The sequence below is a fragment of the Lucilia sericata genome, unplaced genomic scaffold (assembly GCF_015586225.1).
Source record: "Lucilia sericata isolate MDLA Ls3-8-SP2 unplaced genomic scaffold, ASM1558622v1 Contig000745F_arrow, whole genome shotgun sequence".
NCBI lineage: Eukaryota > Metazoa > Arthropoda > Insecta > Diptera > Calliphoridae > Lucilia > Lucilia sericata.
The window spans coordinates 96,971-124,964 of NW_023994742.1; the positions used below are offsets into that span (position 1 = coordinate 96,971).

The window sequence follows — 27,994 nt, forward strand, 5'->3', positions numbered from 1 at the left end:
AAATCCAAACCTATGCATAACGATGGAGGCCTAGATTTGTGCTTTACTTTACCAATGTATCTGAAGGGAATCAAGCATACGTCTCTCAGTCTGACAGAGTCAAACTAACTTCTAATTTGCCGGAGACACAAGATCTAATCTGATCTAATTGTTCAAAGTTTCTTGCTTCTCATATAAATATATAGATCAACTTAATGGATTCCCTTTGAAATTTGGAATCCTTGACATTTCGGTTATGTACCCTGCTATTTCATTAATTAATCCGAAAAATTGTTACATTTTAATAATTGAAAAAAAAGAATTCACTACATATTACACATTTATTAATTAAAACATTTAACTTTGATCTACAAAAATATTTAACATTTTCACTTAAATAGAAGACAACAAAAACAACTGTAATAACAAATATTTATAATTTACTATTACCAACCAACATATCACGAACCAATTTAACAGCATATTTAGCAGTACCAGGTGCTGTAGTAACACCATAACCACCATGACCATAATTGTGAACAACTTTAACAGAATGTCCGTTTTGCTTGCGCAATACTTCCGATTCTACACGGACAACAGCACGATGGGGTCTCAAGCCAACTAGTTCACGTACAACTTCAGCATTTTTCAAGCTGGGCAACATATTATAACAACGTTCCTTAATAGCCATCGAATCATATTTACAAACATTCATATTATAACTTTCAAACTGACGACAGCCACCCAGAGTAACAGTTTCAAAACCAGGTACAATATAGGTATCATAATCACCGTAAAATGCAGTTTTTATCCAAGGAGCACGAACTTTAAGAATTTGTCCACGTATGGGTACTAATTGTTGGTCATTGCACAGTGTTTTGGCACCCATGCCAGAGCAGTTTATAACAACATCATAATCAACGGGTAGTTGAGTCAAAGAGTTGACATGTTGGAAATGTACAATACCACCGGCTTCATTGAATCTAGAGATCAATTAAAAAAATTATTGTTTACCAAAGAAAATTGCCATCATCTCCCAGTAAAGGAATCTTTACTCACTTTCTAGTAGCGTAAGGCAAAAACAAACGACTTTCGGTAACACAGGTGGTAAAGAAGGAACCATATTTCCAATCGCCATGACACAATTTGAATTCTTCTTCAGTGGCTTGACGATAAATAGGTAACAATTTTTCGATATAATGATTCTGTAAAGAAAAACATTTGGATAAAGTTGAAATATAATTTGAATTGACTCCCTAACTTAAAAAAATATCAAAGATTCTTTCAGATTTTCGTAAATACTTGTATTATATTTTGTTATTTGTTATGAGAGAATACTTGAACATGTTTTAAATTTAATTTATGCTTTGTCATCTCTCTTAAACATTAGATTAAATTAAAAATTTGTTGTTATTGCCATAGATTGTATATAGATTTAATGAATACAAATTATTCAATTGCAACAAGACAGTCATAACTTAAAACTTATCGAAATTTTTGTATAAGTATGAAACTGTAACGATTTTTAATTACAAAATCGATTATTTGAAACTTTCTTAAAAAATTTCCGACTTTTCAGCTCTGTTAGGACAAAAATCGAAGTCGACTAGACTTTTCATCAAAAGATTCGAAAATCGTTTATAGATCGTAAATTTCGACTAATGTTGAAAAACACTTGAAGAACCACACTGGCCAACAAATTTTTAAGAAGATATAACAGAGATTACATCTTTAGTCCAATGTCGACAGATTGGGCTTTCAGAGCATACAACAAAAAGCTTAATTTTTCAATTAATGTTGTTGTAAAATTGTAACTGTGGCCGATAGTTTTTTTAAGAATCAAAAAATTTCCGGTTTATACATCTCTCGTTGAATTGACAATGTTTGGCGGAATCTTATCTGAAGCGAAGATTCAGTTGTCGTGGATTTTCATACTTTTTGGTAAAATCTTTGCGAATTCTCAATTAAAAATGTAAGCCAAGCATAGTTATTACACTCTTCAAGCAAATGCAATAAATAATCCAAAAATTTGCCGTTAGGACATAAAAAAATCTTATCAATGGTCACGCTATACACCCAAACCTACACTCGTCAATTGTCAATTAAAATTTAATAGTTGATAAAGATTAGAGTAACTATCGCAACGATAAAATGTACTCAAAATCGAAACAAGATTCGTTCTTTTCTACACAATCTTATCGGAAATTTTAAAAAATGTTTAATTGATTAAAAAATTAAACAAAAACAAGTATTAAAAAAGTCACTTACACGAACTATGGAAGGTGAAATGCTGGAGAAAATATAACCAGACAACTGGCAGACACCGGCTAAGGCAGCATCCTTGGAACGGCGTATATCATCCCAATAATAGTAAGCATCATTTATCCATTGTCTGCAAACAATTTAAATATTAATAAATAATTTGCCTTTAAAATAATAAATTGATATTGAACTTACTGTGTAATTTCCTTGGTGGGTCCCATAAAACTGGTGCTGGGACGGAAAATACCAGCAGCCACATTACTGGTGGTGTCCTCATTGAAACGATCAGCCAAAATGGTTACTTTAGCATTGGGAAATGTTTGCTGCAACTCTAGCGCGGTGGTTAGACCAATAATACCGCTACCCACAATACCGAAATGCATTTTGTTGTTAAAGAAAAGATTTTTGAAAAAAAAGATAAAGAAATTAAATATATTTCCAAACACCCAAAAGTCGTTGACAAGAGATTAGTTTACGCTGTGTGTTAACTAGCGCAATGACAACTAAATACTCAATATTAATTTTTGTATTTAAAATATTAAATTAATTTTTTTCATAATTCTTATCTTTTGGAATCGTATTCGAATATGTATACAAATATATGTATGTATTATTTTTGAATATCCCAGCAAAAAAATGTTATAATTTTCGTGACTTAAATAATAGTACTCATTCTAAATGAATTTCTAAATCCAATCTATTACGCCGTTAATACATCTAATAAATATATCGTCCAAAATATTTACAAAACAAGACCATCATATTTGCATTGATTCTTTAACGATACGCTAATCGAGCATCTCCGCCATCTAATAAACACCGATTAAACAACAACTTTGTTATGTAAATTTTGCTGGGATATAATATAGAATAATTGGAAACAAAATATAAACAAAAACAAACTTTGTCAGCTGATTATCAGAAAAGCTATTTTGTTAAAGTAAAAAGAGAGACATCTATGGGCAAGTATGAGTAACCTGTAATAAAGCTTTTAAATTTTCGAACTTGAAATTGCAGCACTGTGGGACGACTTAAACTTATTCAAGTCATCAAATTATTAGAGTATTTGAAAGAAGTCCATTATCTCGATAGATAGATAGATAGATAGATAGATAGATAGATAGATAGATAGATAGATAGATAGATAGATAGATAGATAGATAGATAGATAGATAGATAGATAGATAGATAGATAGATAGATAGATAGATAGATAGATAGGTAGATAGATAGATAGATAGATAGATAGATAGATAGATAGATAGATAGATAGATAGATAGATAGATAGATAGATAGATAGATAGATAGATAGATAGATAGATAGATAGATAGAAAGATAGATAGATAGATAGATAGATAGATAGATAGATAGATAGATAGATAGATAGATAGATAGATAGATAGATAGATAGATAGATAGATAGATAGATAGATAGATAGATAGATAGATAGATAGATAGATAGATAGATAGATAGATAGATAGATAGATAGATAGATAGATAGATAGATAGATAGATTTGAATGCCCAAAGTGGATAAATGAAAGAAGGGTATTAAGCTCTAAGTTATGTGAGATAATTTCAGCAGATAATATAATAAGAATTATGCTGAAATCGAAGCAAGAGTGGAATCATTGTGAAAACTATATTAATGCAGTTATCAAGAAAAGATGCTTGAGAGTTCCGAACCTCCCACAATAGGAGGATGTAGGAATGAAAAAGAAAAAAAACTAAAGAAGAAAATAAACTTAAACCACCCACCCTGATGAAATGCTGACGCGGTGCCGGGGTGGATTAGAGATGTCGTGGGGCCACTAGATGATAGGTTACTATCACTACGTCCAAAAAAATAGATAGATAGATATAGATAGATAGATAGATAGATAGATAGATAGATAGATAGATAGATAGATAGATAGATAGATAGATAGATAGATAGATAGATAGATAGATAGATAGATAGATAGATAGATAGATAGATAGATAGATAGATAGATAGATAGATAGATAGATAGATAGATAGATAGATAGATAGATAGATAGATAGATAGATAGATAGATAGATAGATAGATAGATAGATAGATAGATAGATAGATAAGATAGATAGATAGATAGATAGATAGATAGATAGATAGATAGATAGATAGATAGATAGATAGATAGATAGATAGATAGATAGATAGATAGATAGATAGATAGATAGATAGATAGATAGATAGATAGATAGATAGATAGATAGATAGATAGATAGATAGATAGATAGATAGATAGATAGATAGATAGATAGATAGATAGATAGATAGATAGATAGATAGATAGATAGATAGATAGATAGATAGATAGATAGATAGATAGATAGATAGATAGATAGATAGATAGATAGATAGATAGATAGATAGATAGATAGATAGATAGATAGATAGATAGATAGATAGATAGATAGATAGATAGATAGATAGATAGATAGATAGATAGATAGATAGATAGATAGATAGATAGATAGATAGATAGATAGATAGATAGATAGATAGATAGATAGATAGATAGATGCTTTGGAGATGTTAAAACCTATGTTCCATAGAATTTGTATTACAAACTAAACCTGAATCTGTCCATAACTGACAATAGGTCCTCTTCTGAAAATCGCATAATTCATTAACAAATAACCATATTGGGTCCAAATTTAATACGAATCTGTTGTGTACATATGAACAAAAGTTATTCAGCGACTTTTTTCCCCGTATTAGCCCACAATTGGTCGTAGCTTCCATATAACTCCATTTCCGAAAGTTACTTAATGATAAATAACTCATAATTTAACAATGATACTGGGGCAAAAATTCTACAGGAATATATTTTGAATATAAACAAATCATTCTGCAGATCGGTCCATTAGTTTTTTCCAAATTTATTAAATATAAATTTGTATAAATATTCGACGTGTTAATAAAAAACAGAATATAAATTAAGGTTATTTAAAATTCGACATGGCCAAATATAGCACTCCACCTTTCTCAAGTTATTAAGTTGGTGTGAAAATGCATTTCAATCAGATACATAAGTTCAAAATTGTGTATTTTCAATATATTTTATTATAACTTACAAAATACTACGAAATTTACATATAACCCAATGTAATACTTTTAATCCTTTTCTTACTAATATAACTTAATATAAACATATTCCTTAATACCAATTTTATTTATTTTATAATAACAATTAGGTTCCTAAAGTAAAAGTAATTCATATTACAAAATTTACAAACATATGTATAACCCAATTTAATAATTTTTTCAATCCTCCTCTTATCAATATAACTTTATATAAACATATTTCCAAATTGTCATTTTAATCGTTTGATAATAACGATTGTTTTCTAAGAACCTAAGAGAACCGAGACGAGATTTAAAATTAACATAAGCAAAAATATTAAAGAATATATAGAAACCAATAAGATACAATATGGAATGTACATAATTCAGATTCTCATAGCCTACAAGTTTCTTTAAGTATTTAGGTTTTTTCAACATACAAAATACTTCATCTGAGGGACAAATCGAATCGGCACGATTAAAATCGAACAAAGCTGACATAAAGCCCTCAACTGAGTGACGTATATAGCCACTATACATTAAAATCTTTTCCAATGTTGATAAATTCGGATTGCCAACACTGTGATTGGCGAATATCACCCAGCAGGATATTATACATGGACCCAAGAATAGGGAATTCTAAAAGAAAGTTAATAGTTTTTTTAATTAACTGGAAAATATTAGTTGATTATATAGTTGCATACCAATAAATTTAATCTAGATGAAATAGCGAGACCATAACTAGATGCTGTCATCGATGTTAATACTGTAACTAGAGCAAATAATAAAAATCTATATAATTCCATAGGTTGATCTGTGGAAAAGTACAACAGCGCAGAACAGATGGTACCCAATAAAAATATATCCGGTAATTGAGTGGTGATTAGAGCCATGAAGTATGAACTAAGACGATACCACTGATTAAAATGTTCTCTTCTTAGATAGTTCATTTCAAGAGGTACTATAAAAGAAATAGTAAAATTAATTCAAAAATTAAATTTTTATTAATTTGAACTCTACCGTGGGCCAACATTGGACACATAGATAAAAATATGAATGATATTGCTGTCAAAAATGTCAAATGATAATTGTAAATTAACATTGTAGCATTCGTTCCGATCCCCGTATACACCACACTTATGAAAAATGCTAGAAATAGTTTCATAAATATTTTCAATTTTATATAACTCTGAAATGAAAACAAAAAAACAATTATTGAGAAATTATTGTTAATTAAATATTTAATATTAGTTGCAGTTGTTCTTTTTAATACATATGTACATATGTATATTGGTATGTGCATACATATCGTCTACTTAATTTAGATTTGGCGTAGGTAAATATCCTAACATTTGTTTATCAAAATCGATATTTACATACAATTTTGATGGAATGGCCAGGAATTCAACTTTTTTTTATCTAAATAAGTTTTTTCATCTCTTAATCATCTTTATAAAATGTAAAATACGTCTTTTCTAAATTAAGTAGGCGATGTATAGTACATATTTTAGATATAAATAAATACATTAATTAACCCAACAACATTTAAAAGTTCAAGTTAATTTAAAATAATACTACAAATTATAGTATTTTGTTTAAGTTATAAAACTGTGACGTACGCACAGTGGGGCAGAATGGAAATTTTTTGGAAATAAATCTGGCATTTCTAAACGGCTGATCCGATCGGGATAAAATTTGGCGTGAGCGAAGCCAAGGAGTATTCGAGTTTAAGTTTTGAAGATGAACCCTGCAGATGCCCCAGGGACGGCGCTGTGGCGGCTCAAAGTAGGGTACCTACGACATGTAAAATTTTTAAACTCGTGCCATTTTTTTGTTTTTCACCCAATTACAAAGATTTTTATATTTTGTGAAAGCGCTCGACGAGATCTTGAAAATGACATACTACTTATCTCTTATAATATCCGAGTTATAGGCATTTAAAAATTTAGTGATACAAAATTTACCATACCTTGATCCGCCTTTTTTTGAATACCGGGCGTAATTTTGGACCAAATGGACTCAATTTTTTCTTGTTAGTTAGACAACAAAATTTCCAATAATATACAAAAAATTTCAGATCAATATCGTTTACAGATCCAAAAATATACGTTTTTTTATTTAAAAATTCAAAAAATTTTAGATTTTTGGCGTTTTTTTTGCCAAAAATGTGTCTTAACTCTTTTATTAATAAAATAAAATTTTTATTAAGAACATATAACAATTTTATAGTTTTCTAAAAGGTATCTTTACGCAGAACGCTTTGGCGTAAAAAACTTGTCCTATTTTTTGAAAATGTTGCCACTGCGTCCTTCCGAATATGACCTATCTTTTATCAAAACTTCAACTTTGGGCGACATGTTCTAAAATCCCAAAGCTGGGATCAGAAAACTGAAAGCAGTTTTGGAAACCTCAATATGTTTTCTATTTACTCCAAAAGTATTTTCCCAGCCCTGAAAGAAATGTGGACCCTATGGGCAAAAAAGTAAAAAATCCCATTTTTGGGATTTTCATTCCTATTTTTGGGAATTGCGGGATGCCCTTTGACCTTTTCAATTTTTTTTTTGCATATTCTTATTTGAAATGACAAATTTAACAAGCGTTGAAAATTTCATTGAGTTTTGTTCATAAATAAAGATTTTGTCATATATTACATATTTGTTTAATTTCTAAAACTATGATTTATATCAAAATTTTAATAGGATCGCAGATAGCTACAACAATTTAGTCCATATTTATCCCTTAATATCATTTTTTAGTTAGATATGGAAATTCTCGACCCTTTACAAAAAATTTCAAGCCAATATCTCAATTACATTCAAAAATATGTTCATTTAAACCTGTGTCCTTTAATTTCATCTTTTTCATATTTTAGTATTAAGTATGACAGCACATATTTAAATCTTATATTTACCTATTTTCTATTTGTTTGCTTATCCTTATAATTGAAAGGTCCTATTATGCTTGAATTTTCAAAAATTTATAACCATTTTTTACCTAAATTTTTTCGACAGATCATTTCGTTCTGTTTCGTTTATGATCATGTAGGTAAAAATATACAGGTAATGATAATTTCGATTCATTCACTAATAAGAAATATCAATGACTGAATTACAGGTTCGTAATTTTTTACTTTGGAATAGCTGTATCGGAAATGACAAGAATTGGTATATAAGTAAACTTCTCAGATTTTAAGTACCATATTTAATAAATCTACAATGAAGATTACATTAAAGTACGAAGAGTTGTGTTCCGTTTTATGGAGTATATCTTCAAAAGGGCCAGAAAGAATTGAAGACATTTCAAATTATATAAAAACTACATATAGTAGAAAAGTAGACAAAACAGGCATATCAAAAATTGAAAACTTTTTAAAACTTTTTGATGTAAAAAGTAAGTCTGTGGATGGAAATCAAAAGAAATTTCGATTAAAATTTTGTAGTTGGATGGAAACTACTACGGAAATCTCAACTTACAACACATCAACAGGAGCGCCTTGCAAGTCATACGAAGACTTATGTTCAAGGTAAAAAAAAGAGGGTCACACAAAAACTTTTTTCAATCTCAAATGAGGAAATTGCTGATACATTTAACGAAATGCTGAAAAAGGAAAACCAACATATGGATGTCGTACATATTGCAACTATTCTTCCTAATGCATCACCAAAACGACTTAAGCGAATTGTGGAAAGTATACCAACTCCAACATCATAATCAAATTTTACTGAAGAGGAAGCAATAGCGCTTATGTTGGAACTGGGTCTCAGTCGAAATAAGTACCAAATATTAAGGAAAGCTCTGCATGAAAAAGGACACAATATATTACCATCATACAAGGCGATCCAGGAAAAAAAAAAACAAACTATCCTACTAAATCAACAAAAAATAATGAAGAATTGAAAGAACTGAGAGCTGCGGAAAAAAGCATAATCCAAGAAGAATTTAAAGTTCAGATGGGATTAAACATCGACAAACCACTTTCAAGTTGCGGTAGTACAAATGACGGTAATACGTCGAGAAGGTTTTTTCGTGATTTTGAAATTACTTCAAAAATAACTGGAATCGACAAGGAGTTGCTTCGAAGAGTTAAAACTATTTTAATGGCACTGAATAGTAAACATAAAATTAATGAAAATCGATTTGGGGAATACACATCTGAAATTTCTAAATTACTTGTATCTCTGTATCCATGGAGGGAACTAACACCAACAGTACACAAAGTATTGTGTCATGGTCAAATAATAATTGAATCGAATATTCTTCCACTTGGAGAGTTAACAGAAGAAGCCCAGGAAGCGAGGAATCGAGATTTTAAGCATGTTCAACTATTCAGCTCAAGAAAATGCTCCAGGCAATCACAGAATGAAGATATTTTTAATAGTTTACTTCTATCTTCTGATCCTGTTCTTTCAACTATGCGAAAAAGATGGATTTGTTATGAAACTCTATCATCTCAAAACAAGGAAGATTTAAAGGACTTATATTACCTTCTGGATATGTATACCGATATGACAGATTATTTTATAGAAAATAAGTAGTGTTAGGAATTAACTATATAAGTAGGTTGTAAGAATTAATTGTATTATGTTTAAGATAAACAGTTCAAATAAAAAAAGCTATTATACTAACTGATGATATTGTATTAAATTGTGTTTTATATTTCGGTGGGCGGGAAAGGTAATTTGTGTGGGGTGATTTAGGTGTTGTTGTGCGTGGCTCATAATAAAATTTGTAATTTTTTTATTTTATATACAATATTATAATAAAATAATTAACTAAATAATTTTTAAAAATTGTCCAAATATTTTATTCAACACCAAATGTATGTTCTGTCATACTTAATACTAAAATATGAAAAAGATGAAATTAAAGGACACAGGTTTAAATGAACATATTTTTGAATGTAATTGAGATATTGGCTTGAAATTTTTTGTAAAGGGTCGAGAATTTCCATATCTAACTAAAAAATGATATTAAGGGATAAATATGGACTAAATTGTTGTAGCTATCTGCGATCCTATTAAAATTTTGATATAAATCATAGTTTTAGAAATTAAACAAATATGTAATATATGACAAAATCTTTATTTATGAACAAAACTCAATGAAATTTTCAACGCTTGTTAAATTTGTCATTTCAAATAAGAATATGCAAAAAAAAATTGAAAAGGTCAAAGGGCATCCCGCAATTCCCAAAAATAGGAATGAAAATCCCAAAAATGGGATTTTTTACTTTTTTGCCCATAGGGTCCACATTTCTTTCAGGGCTGGGAAAATACTTTTGGAGTAAATAGAAAACATATTGAGGTTTCCAAAACTGCTTTCAGTTTTCTGATCCCAGCTTTGGGATTTTAGAACATGTCGCCCAAAGTTGAAGTTTTGATAAAAAATAGGTCATATTCGGAAGGACGCAGTGGCAACATTTTCAAAAAATAGGACAAGTTTTTTACGCCAAAGCGTTCTGCGTAAAGATACCTTTTAGAAAACTATAAAATTGTTATATGTTCTTAATAAAAATTTTATTTTATTAATAAAAGAGTTAAGACACATTTTTGGCAAAAAAATGCCAAAAATCTAAAATTTTTTGAATTTTTAAATTAAAAAACGTATATTTTTGGATCTGTAAACAATATTGATCTGAAATTTTTTGTATATTATTGGAAATTTTGTTGTCTAACTAACAAGAAAAAATTGAGTCCATTTGGTCCAAAATTACGCCCGGTATTCAAAAAAAGGCGGACCAAGGTATGGTAAATTTTGTATCACTAAATTTTTATATGCCTATAACTCGGATATTATAAGAGATAAGTAGTATGTCCAAGCATGTTTTTTCAAGATCTCGTCGAGCGCTTTCACAAAATATAAAAATCTTTGTATTTGGGTGAAAAACAAAAAAATGGCACGAGTTTAAAAATTTTACATGTCGTAGGTACCCTACTTTGAGCCGCCACAGCGCCGTCCCTGGGGCATCTGCAGGGTTCATCTTCAAAACTTAAACTCGAATACTCCTTGGCTACGCTCACACCAAATTTTATCCCGATCGGATCAGCCGTTTAGAAATGCCAGATTTATTTCCAAAAAATTTCCATTCTGCCCCACTGTGGCGTACACACATATTTAGTATATATTTAGTATGAAAAAAAGTCCAGAAATTTGAATTGACTCAAAAACAAAGTGGTTCTAATTTGTGAGCGGTCTACTGTACTTTTTTCTTAATACTTTTAATATAACTAGTTCCAGGGGTCGATCAGCGTTCTATGAAATGGTTCTGGCACCAGTTTCATACAAAGCTTCCCATAACTTCAGTTCTAGGGAAGCTTAGGAGAATCCAAACCTACATCCTCATCAATTTTGGTAATTGGATTTATTTTTACATACCTACATCTTCTTTAGATGTTTTCTAGAATTAGTACTTTTTCCAGCAATTTGTTGTTTCATGTTTTGGAAACATTTTGTGAATTTAAGTTTATTAATTAACTTCGAAATTCTGAAAACGGGGTTATATGAGGGCAAGTGTTAAATATGGTCCTATCCTATATCTTCCTGATACTAAGAGAATTATTGACATTCCAGTCATTTTCTAAATGGAACTTTATATGGGGGCTAGGATTAAATGAGACCCGATCATACCGATCAAAAACTTAGTTGTGCTGATTTTTTTAGAGATACTAAGAGCGGGTTTTTGAGATGGTAATCAAATGCCAATTAATAATCAGATTAGTTAATCTAAACATAAATTTAATCTTATGTTAATCCCCTTTGATGTTTTTGAGAACAAGATTAAACTTCGCAGTGTTGCCATACAAAACAACAGAAAACTTCACTGTTTGTTATCAAAACAATGCATATTTTATAAAAAAGAAGAAGACAATTGTAATTTTAATATGAAAATTAATGAAAACTTAAATTAAAAAAAAAAAAAAATTATCTTGAAGTGTCCATAATTTATACTAATCAATAAATAGATCATTTTAATGTTCATATTTATAAAAATTGTATTAATTTTTTGCATCAGCTGTTTACACTTTTGCATTTCGTTCTTAAGTTTAAACCACCTCCATTGGGCGCTTAAACTTGCAAACAAAATTAACTAATTGAGTACTCAAAAACATCTTTCGAGGATTAATTTTAATTTAATCGCTAAACTTTACCTAAAGATTTGCCCTAAAACAATTAACATAATTAATAGATTAATGGTCCGATTTTCAATAGGCTTCTTGCCTGGTTCCTTATCTAGGAAATTGTGACTATAGACTAGTATATACTCTAGTCTATAGTCTAGTATATACTCTAGTCTATAGTCTAGTATATAGTCTAGTCTATAGTCTAGTATATAGTCTAGTATATAGTCTAGTCTAGTCGATAGTCTAGTCTATAGTCTAGTCTATAGTCTAGTCTATAGTCTAGTCTATAGTCTAATCTATAGTCTAGTCTATAGTCTAGTCTATAGTCTAGTCTATAGTCTAGTCTATAGTCTAGTCTATAGTCTAGTCTATAGTCTAGTCTATAGTCTAGTCTATAGTCTAGTCTATAGTCTAGTCTATAGTCCTAGTCTATAGTCTAGTCTATAGTCTAGTCTATATCTAGTCTATAGTCTAGTCTATAGTCTAGTCCTATAGGTCTAGTCTATAGTCTAGTCTATAGTCTAGTCTATAGTCTAGTCTATAGTCTAGTCCTATAGTCTAGTCTATAGTCTAGTCTATAGTCTAGTCATAGTCTAGTCTATAGTCTAGTTATAGTCTAGTCTATAGTCTAGTCTATAGTCTAGTCTATAGTCTAGTCTATAGTCTAGTCTATAGTCTAGTCCTAATAGTCTAGAGTCTATAGTCTAGTCTATAGTCTAGTCTATAGTCTAGTCTATAGTCTAGTCTATAGTCTAGTCTATAGTCTAGTCTATAGTCTAGTCTATAGTCTAGTCTATAGTCTAGTCTATAGTCTAGTCTATAGTCTAGTCTATAGTCCTAGTCTATAGTCTAGTCTATAGTCTAGTCTATAGTCTAGTCTATAGTCTAGTCTATAGTCTAGTCTATAGTCTAGTCTATAGTCTAGTCTATAGTCTAGTCTATAGTCCTAGTCTATAGTCTAGTCTATAGTCTAGTCTATAGTCTAGTCTATAGTCTAGTCTATAGTCTAGTCTATAGTCTAGTCTATAGTCTAGTCTATAGTCTAGTCTATAGTCTAGTCTATAGTCTAGTCTATAGTCTAGTCTATAGTCTAGTCTATAGTCTAGTCTATAGTCTAGTCATAGTCTAGTCTATAGTCTAGTCTATAGTCTAGTCTATAGTCTAGTCTATAGTCTAGTCTATAGTCTAGTCTATAGTCTAGTCTATAGTCTAGTCTATAGTCTAGTCTATAGTCTAGTCTATAGTCTAGTCTATAGTCTAGTCTATAGTCTAGTCTATAGTCTAGTCTATCTAGTCTATAGTCTAGTCTATAGTCTAGTCTATAGTCTAGTCTATAGTCTAGTCTATAGTCTAGTCTATAGTCTAGTCTATAGTCTAGTCTATAGTCTAGTCTATAGTCTAGTCTATAGTCTAGTCTAAGTCTAGTCTAGTCTATAGTCTAGTCTATAGTCTAGTCTATAGTCTAGTCTATAGTCTAGTCTATAGTCTAGTCTATAGTCTAGTCTATAGTCTAGTCTATAGTCTAGTCTATAGTCTAGTCTATAGTCTAGTCTATAGTATAGTCTATAGTCTAGTCTATAGTCTAGTCTATAGTCTATTCTATAGTCTAGTCTATAGTCTAGTCTATAGTCTAGTCTATAGTCTAGTCTATAGACTGGTCTATAGTCTAGTCTATAGTCTAGTCTATAGTCTAGTCTATAGTCTAGTCTATAGTCTAGTCTATAGTCTAGGCTATAGTCTAGTCTATAGTCTAGTCTATAGTCTAGTCTATAGTCTAGTCTATAGTCTAGTCTATAGTCTAGTCTATAGTCTAGTCTATAGTCTAGTCTATAGTCTAGTCTATAGACTATAGTCTAGTCTATAGTCTAGTCTATAGTCTAGTCTATAGACTATAGTCTAGTCTATAGTCTAGTCTATAGTCTAGTCTATAGACTATAGTCTAGTCTATAGTCTAGTCTATAGTCTAGTCTATAGTCTAGTCTATAGTCTAGTCTATAGTCTAGTCTATAGTCTAGTCTATAGTCTAGTCTATAGTCTAGTCTATAGTCTAGTCTATAGTCTAGTCTATAGTCTAGTCTATAGTCTAGTCTATAGTCTAGTCTATAGTCTAGTCTATAGTCTAGTCTATAGTCTAGTCTATAGTCTAGTCTATAGTCTAGTCTATAGTCTAGTCTATAGTCTAGTCTATAGTCTAGTCTATAGTCTAGTCTATAGTCTAGTCTATAGTCTAGTCTATAGTCTAGTCTATAGTCTAGTCTATAGTCTAGTCTATAGTCTAGTCTATAGTCTAGTCTATAGTCTAGTCTATAGTCTAGTCTATAGTCTAGTCTATAGTCTAGTCTATAGTCTAGTCTATAGTCTAGTCTATAGTCTAGTCTATAGTCTAGTCTATAGTCTAGTCTATAGTCTAGTCTATAGTCTAGTCTATAGTCTAGTCTATAGTCTAGTCTATAGTCTAGTCTATAGTCTAGTCTATAGTCTAGTCTATAGTCTAGTCTATAGTCTAGTCTATAGTCTAGTCTATAGTCTAGTCTATAGTCTAGTCTATAGTCTAGTCTATAGTCTAGTCTATAGTCTAGTCTATAGTCTAGTCTATATCTAGTCTAGTCTAGTCTATAGTCTATTCTATAGTCTAGTCTATAGTCTAGTCTATAGTCTAGTCTATAGTCTAGTCTATAGTCTAGTCTATAGTCTAGTCTATAGTCTAGTCTATAGTCTAGTCTATAGTCTAGTCTATAGTCTAGTCTATAGTCTAGTCTATAGTCTAGTCTATAGTCTAGTCTATAGTCGTCTATAGTCTAGTATATAGTCTAGTCTAGTCTAGTCTATAGTCTATAGTCTAGTCTATAGTCTAGTCTATAGTCTAGTCTATAGTCTAGTCTATAGTCTAGTCTATAGTCTAGTCTATAGTCTAGTCTATAGTCTAGTCTATAGTCTAGTCTATAGTCTAGTCTATAGTCTAGTCTATAGTCTAGTCTATAGTCTAGTCTATAGTCTAGTCTATAGTCTAGTCTATAGTCTAGTCTGTAGTCTAGTCTATAGTCTAGTCTATAGTCTAGTCTATAGTCTAGTATATAGTCTAGTCTATAGTCTAGTCTATAGTCTAGTCTATAGTCTAGTCTATAGTCTATTCTATAGTCTAGTCTATAGTCTAGTCTAGTCTATAGTCTAGTCTATAGTCTAGTCTAGTCTATAGTCTAGTCTATAGTCTAGTCTAGTCTATAGTCTAGTCTATAGTCTAGTCTAGTCTATAGTCTAGTAGTCTATAGTCTAGTCTATAGTCTAGTCTATAGTCTAGTCTATAGTCTAGTCTATAGTCTAGTCTATAGTCTAGTCTATAGTCTATTCTATAGTCTAGTCTATAGTCTAGTCTATAGTCTAGTCTATAGTCTAGTCTATAGTCTAGTCTATAGTCTAGTCTATAGTCTAGTCTATAGTCTAGTCTATAGTCTAGTCTATAGTCTAGTCTATAGTCTAGTCTATAGTCTAGTCTATAGTCTAGTCTATAGTCTAGTCTATAGTCTAGTCTATAGTCTAGTCTATAGTCTAGTCTATAGTCTAGTCTATAGTCTAGTCTATAGTCTAGTCTATAGTCTAGTCTATAGTCTAGTCTATAGTCTAGTCTATAGTCTAGTCTATAGTGTAGTCTATAGTCTAGTCTATAGTCTAGTCTATAGTCTAGTCTATAGTCTAGTCTATAGTCTATAGTCGAGTCTATAGTCTAGTCTATAGTCTAGTCTATAGTCTAGTCTATAGTCGAGTCTATAGTCTAGTCTATAGTCTAGTCTATAGTCTAGTCTATAGTCTAGTCTATAGTCTAGTCTATAGTCTAGTCTATAGTCTAGTCTATAGTCTAGTCTATAGTCTAGTCTATAGTCTAGTCTATAGTCTAGTCTATAGTCTAGTCTATAGTCTAGTCTATAGTCTAGTCTATAGTCTAGTCTATAGTCTAGTCTATAGTCTAGTCTATAGTCTAGTCTATAGTCTAGTCTATAGTCTAGTCTATAGTCTAGTCTATAGTCTAGTCTATAGTCTAGTCTATAGTCTAGTCTATAGTCTAGTCTATAGTCTAGTCTATAGTCTAGTCTATAGTCTAGTCTATAGTCTAGTCTATAGTCTAGTCTATAGTCTAGTCTATAGTCTAGTCTATAGTCTAGTCTATAGTCTAGTCTATAGTCTAGTCTATAGTCTAGTCTATAGTCTAGTCTATAGTCTAGTCTATAGTCTAGTCTATAGTCTAGTCTATAGTCTAGTCTATAGTCTAGTCTATAGTCTAGTCTATAGTCTAGTCTATAGTCTAGTCTATAGTCTAGTCTATAGTCTAGTCTATAGTCTAGTCTATAGTCTATTCTATAGTCTAGTCTATAGTCTAGTCTATAGTCTAGTCTAGTCTAGTCTATAGTCTAGTCTATAGTCTAGTCTAGTTAGTCTATAGTCTAGTCTATAGTCTGTCTATAGTCTAGTCTATAGTCTGGTCTATAGTCTAGTCTATAGTCTGGTCTATAGTCTAGTCTATAGTCTAGTCTATAGTCTAGTCTATAGTCTAGTCTAGTCTAGTCTAGTCTAGTCTAGTCTATAGTCTAGTCTATAGTCTAGTCTATAGTCTAGTCTATAGTCTAGTCTATAGTCTAGTCTATAGTCTAGTCTATAGTCTAGTCTAGTCTATAGTCTAGTCTATAATCTAGTCTATAGTCTAGTCTATAGTGTAGTCTATAATCTAGTCTATAATCTAGTCTATAGTCTAGTCTATAGTCTAGTCTATAGTCTAGTCTATAGTCCAGTCTATAGTCTAGTCTATAGTCTAGTCTATAGTCTAGTCTATAGTCTAGTCTATAGTCTAGTCCATAGTCTAGTCTATAGTCTAGTCCATAGTCTAGTCTATAGTCTAGTATATAGTCTAGTCTATAGTCTAGTCTATAGTCTAGTCTAAAGTCTAGTCTATAGTCTAGTCTATATTCCATAAACTAGACTAGACTATATCTCCGTGAAATATCATAAATCTCTTCTCTTCAGTATAAATTGTTTCCAAGTCTACACTGTTAAATTCAAAACAATAAGATAAGTTGACGGTGGCATTTTCATAGAAATAAAATATCCTTTAGAATTAATGCTAATTGCACCGTCCAATTAAAAGGGCAGTGATATTTGCTCATCAATGCCATCGTGATGACTTTTAACCTTTTATTTAGGGTCTTAAGTGCTATTAGCTGTGAGTACAAAATTCTGTAGCACATATCTAATTTTTGTACAAGATATATGTTAATGAGAAATGATTTCCGGAAGAAAACTCTCTATTAAAATTAATTAAATGATAAAGTGTATTATTGCAACAACTATTAACAATAGTAATTTAATATTATTAAGTAGAACAAATCGTTTACATTTGATTTTATTTTAATAGCGTTTAACGTATTTAAGTGGAAAACTGATATACTGCTGTAGGCCTGATAAGGGTGTAATAGTGTTGTAAGGTGTAATTAATAAACCTACCTAAACCAATGATTTATTAGGACTTGATTTGGCAAAAACCAGTTTATTGATTTATAATAGTAATTAAATGTTAATTTAATTGTTTGTTTTTAAAATGATTCCATGAACGTGAAATTAATCATCATATACATATAATTACACAGGTCAACAAAATTTGAAAAGGTTAGTTTTTGCAAATTTAAAATTGTCTCAAGCTTTAGGTTAGAAAATATTAAAGAAAGAAGCAGATATGACAAAGATTAAACTTTTATTTTAAAGTCAACAGAATAGACTTTCTGATGAGAACACATTTTAAAAACGGAAATTTTTTCGCCTTATATCTAGAAAACCTGATGAGAAGGGGAATATACAAATGATGTTCAATTCGGATTGAGTGCAGCTCAATCATTTAGAAAAATATATGTACTTTGGTCTCTGGGTTAAAAATTTCCATCACTCTTTTACAGTTCTTACCTTATCTCGCCACATTTGTGTTAACATTTGCCTAGAAAGTATTCTATATTCCAATATCCAAGAATTAGTTCTGTGTTTGTATAAATTCGGATTCATTTCTAGTTCAAACTCTTCAACCTTTGAGGAATTCGATAAATATTCGATATGTTTTTGTTCAGCTGGCAGCCAATTGTAAATTCTACCATTTTTAACTTCATTAACCATTTTTTCATGAAAATCACCATACTCTCGAGCAGCCAATTCGATAACTGAAGAAGAAATATATTATAAATCTTGAAATTTTATTAAAACATGTCTTAAACTTACTAAAATCGGCTGGATTATATGTAATGGGACATTCAAACCCAATATTTGTTACATATGGCAGTACATTTGTAGTTGAGCCTTGATAAACACATTCACCATCGGCCAATATATAAACATGATCGAACATCTGAAACATTCTGGCAGAGGGTGCATGTATTGAACAGATAATGGTGCGTCCGGATGCTACTAAACATCTTAATATTGAGATACATTGCATGGCAGAAAATTCATCTAGACCACTGTAAAATTGTAGAAAATTATAAGATTGTGTATTGTTAAAATTTCCCCATTAGTTTGTTTTTTAGGTTTATTAAAGAGCCCTTAATTTCAAAAACCGGCTTTAAAAAACATTACAATTAATAAAAACACCTACGTTGTTGGTTCATCCAGAAATAATACAGTAGGAATATTTAATAATTCCAATGCTAAGCAGAGTCGTTTTTTCTCGCCCCCTGATAATTTTGAAACTTTGGTATTTGCTTGATTTTTTAAGTGCAAAATTTTTAATATTTTATTGATTTCCTCTTCACGTTCGTCTTCATTTAATTGAGAGTTTAATTTTAATTTGGCCGCAAAAATCATAGATTCCATAACCGTAAAATGCGGACTAACATGATCGTGCTGCAATATATAACGCGACATTCTGTGAAATTGTTTCAAGTTTTGTGGTCTGTTGTTAATATTTATCACACCAGAAGTTTTATTGATTCTGTAATTTAAAAAAAAGTTGAGGAATGATAAAGCTATTAAAAAAATCTTTAATTTATTAATTAACCGTACCGATATCCGGCCAGTAGATTTATTAATGTAGTTTTGCCACTTCCTGAGGTGCCCATGATTACTGATAATTGTTTTGATTGAAATTGTCCATTTATATTCTTCAGTATAGGTTTCATTCCTTTAAATTATAAAGTATAAAATTGTTATATAGAGAAAAAATAGAATTCGACTTGTTTATGACAACTATATTATATTCATCTTAACAATATATTGTTGTCGTAAACATAATAACGGTTATTTTAACTGAATTTTTTGAAAATATGTTTATGTTCATCATAATTTATGTTATTATAATCGTAAAAGAAAAAAAAATTACTCGAATGTGATCAAAATTTGTTTAAAAAATATTGATCAAATCTTTCTGAAAATTGGCCCTAATCTTAACAATTCCAAATAAGATTCCTTGAGAAAAGAAAAGTTTCCTTAAAACTATTCCAGAATTTGACAAATTCGAAAAAAACTAATTTTCGAATTTGAGCCCAGAAATCGCGAACTTTAAAACTCCTCTTTTAGACATATTTGAGACGTCCGCCTGTCTGTTGAAAGCACAATAGAATACGAACGGAAAGAGTTAGAGAGTTGCAATTTTCCATAAATATTTTTTATAGGTAAGGTTTGTTGAAAATGGGCAATATCGGTATACGTTTTCGCATAGCCCCCGTACAAGTGGCCCTCCGAAAAACTGCTTTAACAGTCATAACTGTTTAAAAATGCGAGTATATGAACCAAATTTTATGAGGATCGGTCCATAAATTACCCTACCCCTCATAGTATATGGTGGGGTAGGTTTAACGCCTATTACTGGCTTAAAAATACGAGTCTAGCGCTGAAATTCTATATAAGTATGTTTCTCACTATCAAACATAAATCTACCAAATTTTATGAGGATCGGTCCATAATTTACCTTTCCCCCCATATAAGGTCCCCTTCAAAAAATTACTTTAACGCTAGTACTGCCTTAATAATAAGAGTATAGCGATGAAATTCAACATAAACAAGTTTCTTATGAGTTAAAATCTCTCTACCAAATTTCATGAGGATCGGTCCACAATTGACACTACTTCCCATATAGGATCCCCCTCAGAAAATGGCTTTAACGCTCACTACTGCCTTAAAAATATGAGTATAGCGCTGAAATTAGACACAATTAAGTTTCTTGTGAACACAAATCTCTCTACTGAAATTTATGAGAATCGGTTCATAATTGACCCTACCTTTAGAAAATGACTTTAACGCACATTACTGGCTTAAAAATGCGAGTATAGCTTTGAAATTCGATATACAGAAGAATGTTTCTTACAAGCCAAAATCTCTCTACAGAATTTTATAATTGACCCCGATCGACAGCCCATATATGTTCATGGTTTAAAAGTTTGACAAAAACATTTTGTTTTTAGAAGTGAATACATATTTAGTTAATCCTAAAGGGATGTGTCCATAATTGACTTAAGCCCTATGTCAAATATCAACCTAATGTTTATGGGAATTTAAGATTCGGTATAATCGAATATAACACCCCTACTTGTTTAAGCTTGCTTATTAGCTTAGTTGGGTAACTAATCACTAGACTTAGTTTAGTAATTAGTCACTTTATGAGCCCTTTTTCTAATCAGTTTCGACTCATTTTTGATTAGTAGTTACGAATCATTTCCGAGTACGTGTAAGTCCTTTAATTGCAATTGTTGTTATTCCTTTATAAACAAAAACCATTACATCTCCCAGTTGCTTCAAATATGATCACGAAATAAGTTAGAAAACGATGATATTTTGAACGCCAGGATGATAGTTGACTGATTGCTTTTCATTTTATTATTGCTTTTCAAATAATCAGTTTTTATTTCAGTTATAATTTTTTAAGCGCTCAATTTTTTACCACTTTTAGGTCTCCAAAAGGAATTAAAAAAGAATCAGTTTACTGATTAATCATTCAAAAATCTTCCGAATGTTCGCTGAGTATAACACAAAAGATAAATTTGCAAAACGTGTATTATTCTGGATTTCAATTCTCCATTTACTACCTAGCCTTTGACAGACGATAAAACCTAACTAATTATATAAACTAACTAAACTAAAGTGTTTTATTTAAGTATTAATATTATTTGCATTAAAAATAATGAATATTCATATTTCAAATGTTTCTTTTTATAACCTTCACCTTAGTGAGAAGGGTATATATAAGTTTGTCATTCCGTTTGTAATTTCCAAAATATAATTTTCCGACCCCATAAAGTATATATATTCTGAATCCTTATAGATAGCGGAGTCGATTAAGCCATGTCCGTCTGTCTGTCTGTCCGTCTGTCTGTCTTCTATCAATAATTCTATCAGACATGCTTTCGAGAAGTTTCCTATTTAAAATCAGCAAAATCCGTTCATAAACAACGGAGATATAGGCAAAAATCCGAGACAACCTCTGAAATTATCAAATGCATTTTAATAACAAATGTAAATGTCTCTAAAAGTTAATAATTTATTCGATTAAAAATTATTTGTACCCAAAACCACAACAGCTGGAGAAATTATTAATTTAAAAACATAAAACTTTAGCACTTAAATACAAACAAAAAGTAAGCAAAAACTGTATAGTAAAAATACATACATAATAGAATTTGTTTATAATAAAAATTGTTGCTATGATCGTGTTAAAGGTGCCAAAAACATTTTGTTCGCTTTAATTCCAAAAATTCAAAAATTATCTACAGGGAAACTAGAAAAATATGTAATTGCATGTTTTTTATAAGATAAGATATTTTTACGTTTAGAATTAGACATTAAATTATGAAATTGTATTAACATTACCCAAAAAGTACTTTTTGAGTTTAAAAGTCAATTGCCTATGAGCTATAAACTATTATATGGATCTAAGAGTGTTCTAGTACACTGACTAGTATATTGATAGATTGGACTAGTCTATTGACTACTCTATGAACTATTCAATAAACTACTCTATAGATTAGTGTACTGACTAGTCTATGGTCTACTCTAATGACCACCACTGATTACTCTATGGACTAAAACTAGTTTATTGATTATTCTATAAAAGATTATACAAATATTTTCAAACCAGTTCTACATATTTACTTACACCTGCGATGATAAATGCATATTTTGTTTCCCTACTTATCTAGGTACTAGGGTGATCGATTATTCGACATTTTCCAAAAACCGGTTTTCGAATAGTTGACATTTTAAAAAAACCGGTTGATATTTTTCAAATTCAGAAAAAACCGGTTAACCGGGTTTTCATTATAAATAAAAAATATTTTTTAATTTGAAAAACTTAATGTTTATGTTTAAATTTGATTAATAAAACATGGCCCGAAATGATTTTTAACAGTTTAAAAGATTATAACTTTAGATCTAGTCGTCTGATTTACATTATTTCTTTAATATGAAAAAATTAGGAAAAAAGTGGGACACTTCTGTTAAACATAAGGTACTATGTAATTCTAGCTTATTTTAAAAGCCCTGTTTAGGAAATTTGTATAGGCATTCCAACACTTCCGTAAAATTTCAGCCGTAAATTAATTATTGTAATTGGAATATAATCTTAAAATTGATAAAATTTTATCAAATAGTTATTAATTTTACAAATAAATTTTTTTAATTAATTAGGAAAATCAAAAAAGTTTAACCAAAGGAGCTGTAGAAAAATATACGCTAGTTCCTCGACTCGAATATTTTTAAAATTTAGACGGGCTGTATTATTATTTACTTAAAAATTTCATTTAAATAATCTTTGAATACAAAGCAAATAAAGGTATTCGAAACCGGTGTTTAAAAAGTGAAAAAACCGGGTTATTTGATATTCGAAAAATCAACATTAAGAAAAAACCGACACTGGTAAAGCAGAAAAAACCGGTTGAAAAATCGAGTCGATTACCCTACTAGGTACACATATTGTACTTAAAAATATCTAATCAACTAAATAAGTTCTGGTGAATAAATTAATACCTAGAAAAAACATGGCTTGTACTTACTCAACAACTTTTAATGACTAGTAACAACTTATAAATAACTGTATGTATACGTAAGTATTTACTTTTTAGTCTTATTAACTCCTTACTTGTAAGCGAGCGTGGTAAGAACTTGACTCCAATGTCGTAACCGTTTTAAAATAATGACTTAAAATGCTTTGTGTAATTAAATTTAACCCCCTTACTATTTAATGTAAGTTTTTGCTGGGTACATATTATAAATTGTATTAATAATGATTGTTTATAATAAAACTCTAAAACAAGGTCTTATTTATCTCTTAGTTAAAAAATAAAATATTCATTTGATTCATTATGAATGAAAATAGAATTTGCAAACTGCATAAAGCAGTTAAATTCTTATAGAAAATAGTTAAAAAAACATAACAAAACAAAATTTTCACAACGCAACAAAATTTACCATTATTGTAACCTTCACCTTCGTGGGAAGGGTATATAGGCCATTCCAAATCATTCAATCCCCAATTACATACTGCCGGTCCACACTAGGAAATTTTTTTTTTTTTTTTGGGAAACTTTTGATTTTGCGTGAGAGAGAAAGAGAAAGAATATCATTCATCTCTCGCGGTACGGAGCTTCTCGTACTCGGAAACTTGTTTTGTTATTCTTCTCATTCGTACAACAACAAATCAATGCAATTAATACGTAGTTTCTCAAACAAAAGTTTCTATGTGTGGACATTAAGGAAACTTCAAAAGAGAATTAAGAAAAAGTTTCTCAACAAAAGTTTCCTAGTGTGGACCAGGTCATACTGCATGACATGCTTAGCCATACAAAATTTCAGCTGTGAATTACACAAGCTGTGTACGTACTTCAGTTTGAATTACGTACGAATTAATGAGTGTCATCTCTAATTTTTATCGGGTATTTATCATAATCAGCTGTTTGTTTCCATTTGATGGAGACAAATAAAAAATAAAATTACAAAAAATTGCTAATAAATAGAAAATATATAACTTAATTTGTTAAAATAATGTAACAAACGTATTTTTGTATCATACACACACAAATACTTATTCCAAAAAAAAATTGACAAAATAATGAACGAAAAAAAAAACAATATGGCGATGAACTGTCGAAACGAATGTGTTATAGAAACGGGTTAATTGGCTATTGTCATTTAGAGGCCGAATTAAGTATGTAATTCAACTGCTCGTGTGAACTTAGTATAATAAATGAGTAAATCCTTTCAGCAAAAAAAATATCGATTCATAAAGACCATTTCTAAGGCCACCTTCCGAAATTAGCTCTGAATTTATAGCATATGTATTGATGGCGAAGGTTAAATCCTGCCATGACGGCCTTATTTAACGGGCGATCTGTTAGACGACTTAACATCGCCCTTTGTGTCTTGCAAAGACATTCATATGGTTTCACCGGTCCATGTACTGATCATTGCTAGCCCTTTACAAAACTTCTCTGTTGATTCAATAACAACACGTAATCGGTAAATTGAAAAACGAATACATCAAATAAGCCAAAGACAAGTTCATACTCCCAGAGAACACATTGTGATAAGTCTGGTATAAACAGAGTAAAAACTGAACATACCCTGACAAGGAAGAAAAATTCAATGGTATCACTTGTATAAGATACCTTATATCCATTACCATTGAACTCAGCTTATTTCCTACTTATCCGATACATTCATAGAAAAAACATTCCAACAAATTCACTCTAGGTTTGTGGGTAGAAATCCGCTGCAGCAAGTGGATGTCAATTGGCATAAGAAAGTCCCAATATTGAACGTTCAGCTCTGGTTTGGAATCCACTAGGTAGTCGCAGAAAAGGTAGACCAACTAATACTTGGAGACGACTTATAGACGTAGAAGCTATAACAGCAGGCTATACTTGGTGGAAAATCAAAAACCAAAATGGAAAGAATTTGTTAAGGTCCTATGTTTTTCCTAGGGAAAATATACATTTGTATACTGGTGGTTGAGGCCCTCACACCCCTACATCCATCCCGTATCATATACATTTTACAGAGTGATTCGTGTATATAAGAAGAAAATTTATGTCAAATTATGTTCAAACATTTTTATTTGTTAACGAGTTTTAAGCGTTTAAAAAATTTGGGTAATTACTATAGACCGAATAGATCAAATGTGCAGAAATTAATAGCATTAGCGTTTTGTGAATTTTTTAGGTATCAACATTCTAAAGTAAGTAATTTACGATAAATTAATTTTCTGGGATTTTGTATGGGGGTCTTAAAAATCATGGACCGATTGTTCCAATATTAAACGCAATTTATCAGTGCACAAAAAAAGAAAACTGGAACCAAATTTATTTAATTGTCTACGGTAGTTTTAATAAAAAATGCAGAAGAACGTGGAATAAAACAACATTTTTTGACGCTCATAACTTTTAAGATAATGGAATTATGGACCAAACTGCTTAGGATAACATTTTGAGTATTTTGGGAGATTATTTTTTATTTAAGTGGTAATATATGTATGAACTTATATACTTTGTTAGGTCTCAGATAAATATTTCTTAGAGTTACAAAAGGAATATGGTTATGGTGAGTATAATAAATAAAAACCATATTATTTATGAACTTTTAATATGCCGAATGAAAATAGCTATGTTCGATTCATACTATTTATTACAAAATTCATTCCATTTATGAAGTATTCTTTGTGCTTACAAACATCATATTATAGGAGTTTTTTATTAAACGAAATGATCCCAATATAAGACATACTTTCGAAAATAAGTTCATATCGTTGTAGGGTAACATATAGAAAAGCTTGGTTGACTATATCTTATTTCTTGCTTATTATAACTAGATTGATTTTGCACAGTGAGATTTTTTAAAATGCATGAATATTTTTTCGTTCTTTTATCATCTCTTTTAAAATACGCATATATTTAATATATTTAATGTTATTTTCCGCACTTTTGTCTGAAATAATTTCAATTACGCTCTAAATTTAAAAACCTTGTATTTTTCTGTTTTTTGTATCGTTTGCCGGTATACAAGATTTCTTGTTTATTTTTTCTCAGTTTTAATTATAGCACTTTTGCTATTGTTTGTATATTTTATCAGATTAAAATACCAAATGGCAAACAATATTTCTATTTAACGTTGGTGCACAACTTAGATATAAATAAATTCTCATAATGCGAAATAATTTTTGATAACATTATCTTTAACTATTTATGTACGTCATATTAAATAATATTAATATTTCACTTTCAGTTGCGCTTCTTTATTTAATTGCTTTTAAACCAATTTTTGTATTAATATTCTTATTTACATATTAATTATGCATGCAAAATATTTACAGATGTTCTATTACTTGTTATATATGTATGTACCTTGTTTATGATCTGGCACTTCATACGTCAAATTACTAAATTCAATATTTACTTTATATCCGGTTGGTAAAATTTGAAATTCACTTTTTGTATCATTTTGCAGCCGTTCAACCGATTCTATTTCTTCCATTATAACTAATTGTATATTAAAATTAGTATAACAAAAATAAACAATTATAATTTGATCGCTTATATCGATCACCGACCGACCGACCGATGCAACAACCTTCTGATACGTTGAGAATCTATTCACTTTCTGTTCTAGGGAGAACACCCAAAAAAAAAAAATTGGCTTGAGTAAAAAGCAAATAAACAGACGAAGAAAATTATCACAGTACGTACTCGTAAATACAAACATATTAGAAATGTTTTAAAATTTTTGCAATAACTGGAACTAATACATATTAACAAATAAATTATTTACAAATACATGTAGAGTTCTTGTTTGCAAATATTAATTAATGCAATCGAGAAGTTACACTTAAAAAAATTAATGTTTTGTAATTGACAGAAATAGGTTTCTTTAATATACCCTTCACCTTCGTAAGTAGGGTATACATATATAAGTATGCCATTCCTTTTGTAATTTCCAAAATTCTGTCAGACATGATTTCGAGAAGTTTCCTATTAAAAATTAGCAAAATCGGTACATAAATAACGGAGATATGAGCAAAAATCCGAGGAAACCTCTGGAAATTTCATTAAAAAACTACTAAGAATGTATAGTCAGGCATGGCGGACCATATGATACCCTACACCAGTGAGTATGTCAAAAATGTGGATTATTTTTTTAATAAATCGGTCCACAAATAACGGAGATGTGAGCAATAATCCGAGAAAACCTCTGAAAAATTCATCAAAAAACTACTAAGAATGTACAGTAAGGCGTGTGTAATTTTTTTCTGATTTATAAAGGATTTTACCTTCCGAAATTTTTAACAATTTGTTTCCAAAAAGTTTCTGAAAGTGAGGTTATATGTGGGAAAAAGTATGTAAATATGGTCCTATCCGTATAAATTTTGATAGGGCGATTTACGTTAAAGTTGACATTAAAGTTATTTATGAAGAATTTTATTGTGTTTAAAAGTGAATTTTCATCTTCAAGTCATTTTCTGAAGAGGACTTTGTATGGGTCAAATGAGACCCGATCATTACGAAAATTAGTATTATTTATTAATGCAATCCCCAT

The 27,994-nt window shown here is 30.2% G+C and overlaps 2 protein-coding genes across 2 annotated transcripts; both read right to left on the minus strand.

Moving 5' to 3' along the window:
* Positions 1-301: 301 nt before the first annotated feature.
* On the minus strand, positions 302-2,838 carry LOC119607771 (D-aspartate oxidase). Its single transcript, XM_037961875.1, has 4 exons — positions 2,437-2,838; positions 2,248-2,371; positions 1,039-1,184; positions 302-962 (listed from the first exon to the last, which is right to left on the minus strand). The coding sequence occupies exons 1-4, from the start codon at positions 2,622-2,624 to the stop codon at positions 413-415; spliced, it is 1,008 nt and encodes a 335-aa protein (XP_037817803.1). The 5' UTR covers positions 2,625-2,838; the 3' UTR covers positions 302-412.
* A 2,443-nt stretch (positions 2,839-5,281) lies between these two features.
* LOC119607770 (ATP-binding cassette sub-family G member 1-like) lies at positions 5,282-27,055 on the minus strand. Its single transcript, XM_037961873.1, has 8 exons — positions 26,806-27,055; positions 19,484-19,601; positions 19,077-19,412; positions 18,704-18,942; positions 18,398-18,645; positions 6,354-6,522; positions 6,038-6,294; positions 5,282-5,972 (listed from the first exon to the last, which is right to left on the minus strand). Exons 1-8 carry the CDS (start codon positions 26,933-26,935, stop codon positions 5,550-5,552), a joined length of 1,920 nt encoding a protein of 639 aa, XP_037817801.1. The 5' UTR covers positions 26,936-27,055; the 3' UTR covers positions 5,282-5,549.
* Positions 27,056-27,994: the final 939 nt, after the last annotated feature.

Bases quoted from the DNA above. Each gene is read 5' to 3' on its own strand.
- LOC119607770 (XM_037961873.1), bottom strand. From the start codon at position 26,935: ATGGAAGAAATAGAATCGGTTGAACGGCTGCAAAATGATACAAAAAGT. The intron at 19,413-19,483 runs GTACGGTTAATT...TTTAAATTACAG, and splicing joins AATCTACTGGCCGGATATCG to AATCAATAAAACTTCTGGTG. The intron at 6,295-6,353 runs GTAGAGTTCAAA...TTTCTTTTATAG, and splicing joins GTGTCCAATGTTGGCCCACG to TACCTCTTGAAATGAACTAT.
- LOC119607771 (XM_037961875.1), bottom strand. From the start codon at position 2,624: ATGCATTTCGGTATTGTGGGTAGCGGTATTATTGGTCTAACCACCGCG. The intron at 2,372-2,436 runs GTAAGTTCAATA...AATTGTTTGCAG, and splicing joins CCCACCAAGGAAATTACACA to ACAATGGATAAATGATGCTT. The intron at 1,185-2,247 runs GTAAGTGACTTT...TTTTCTTTACAG, and splicing joins TTTCACCTTCCATAGTTCGT to AATCATTATATCGAAAAATT.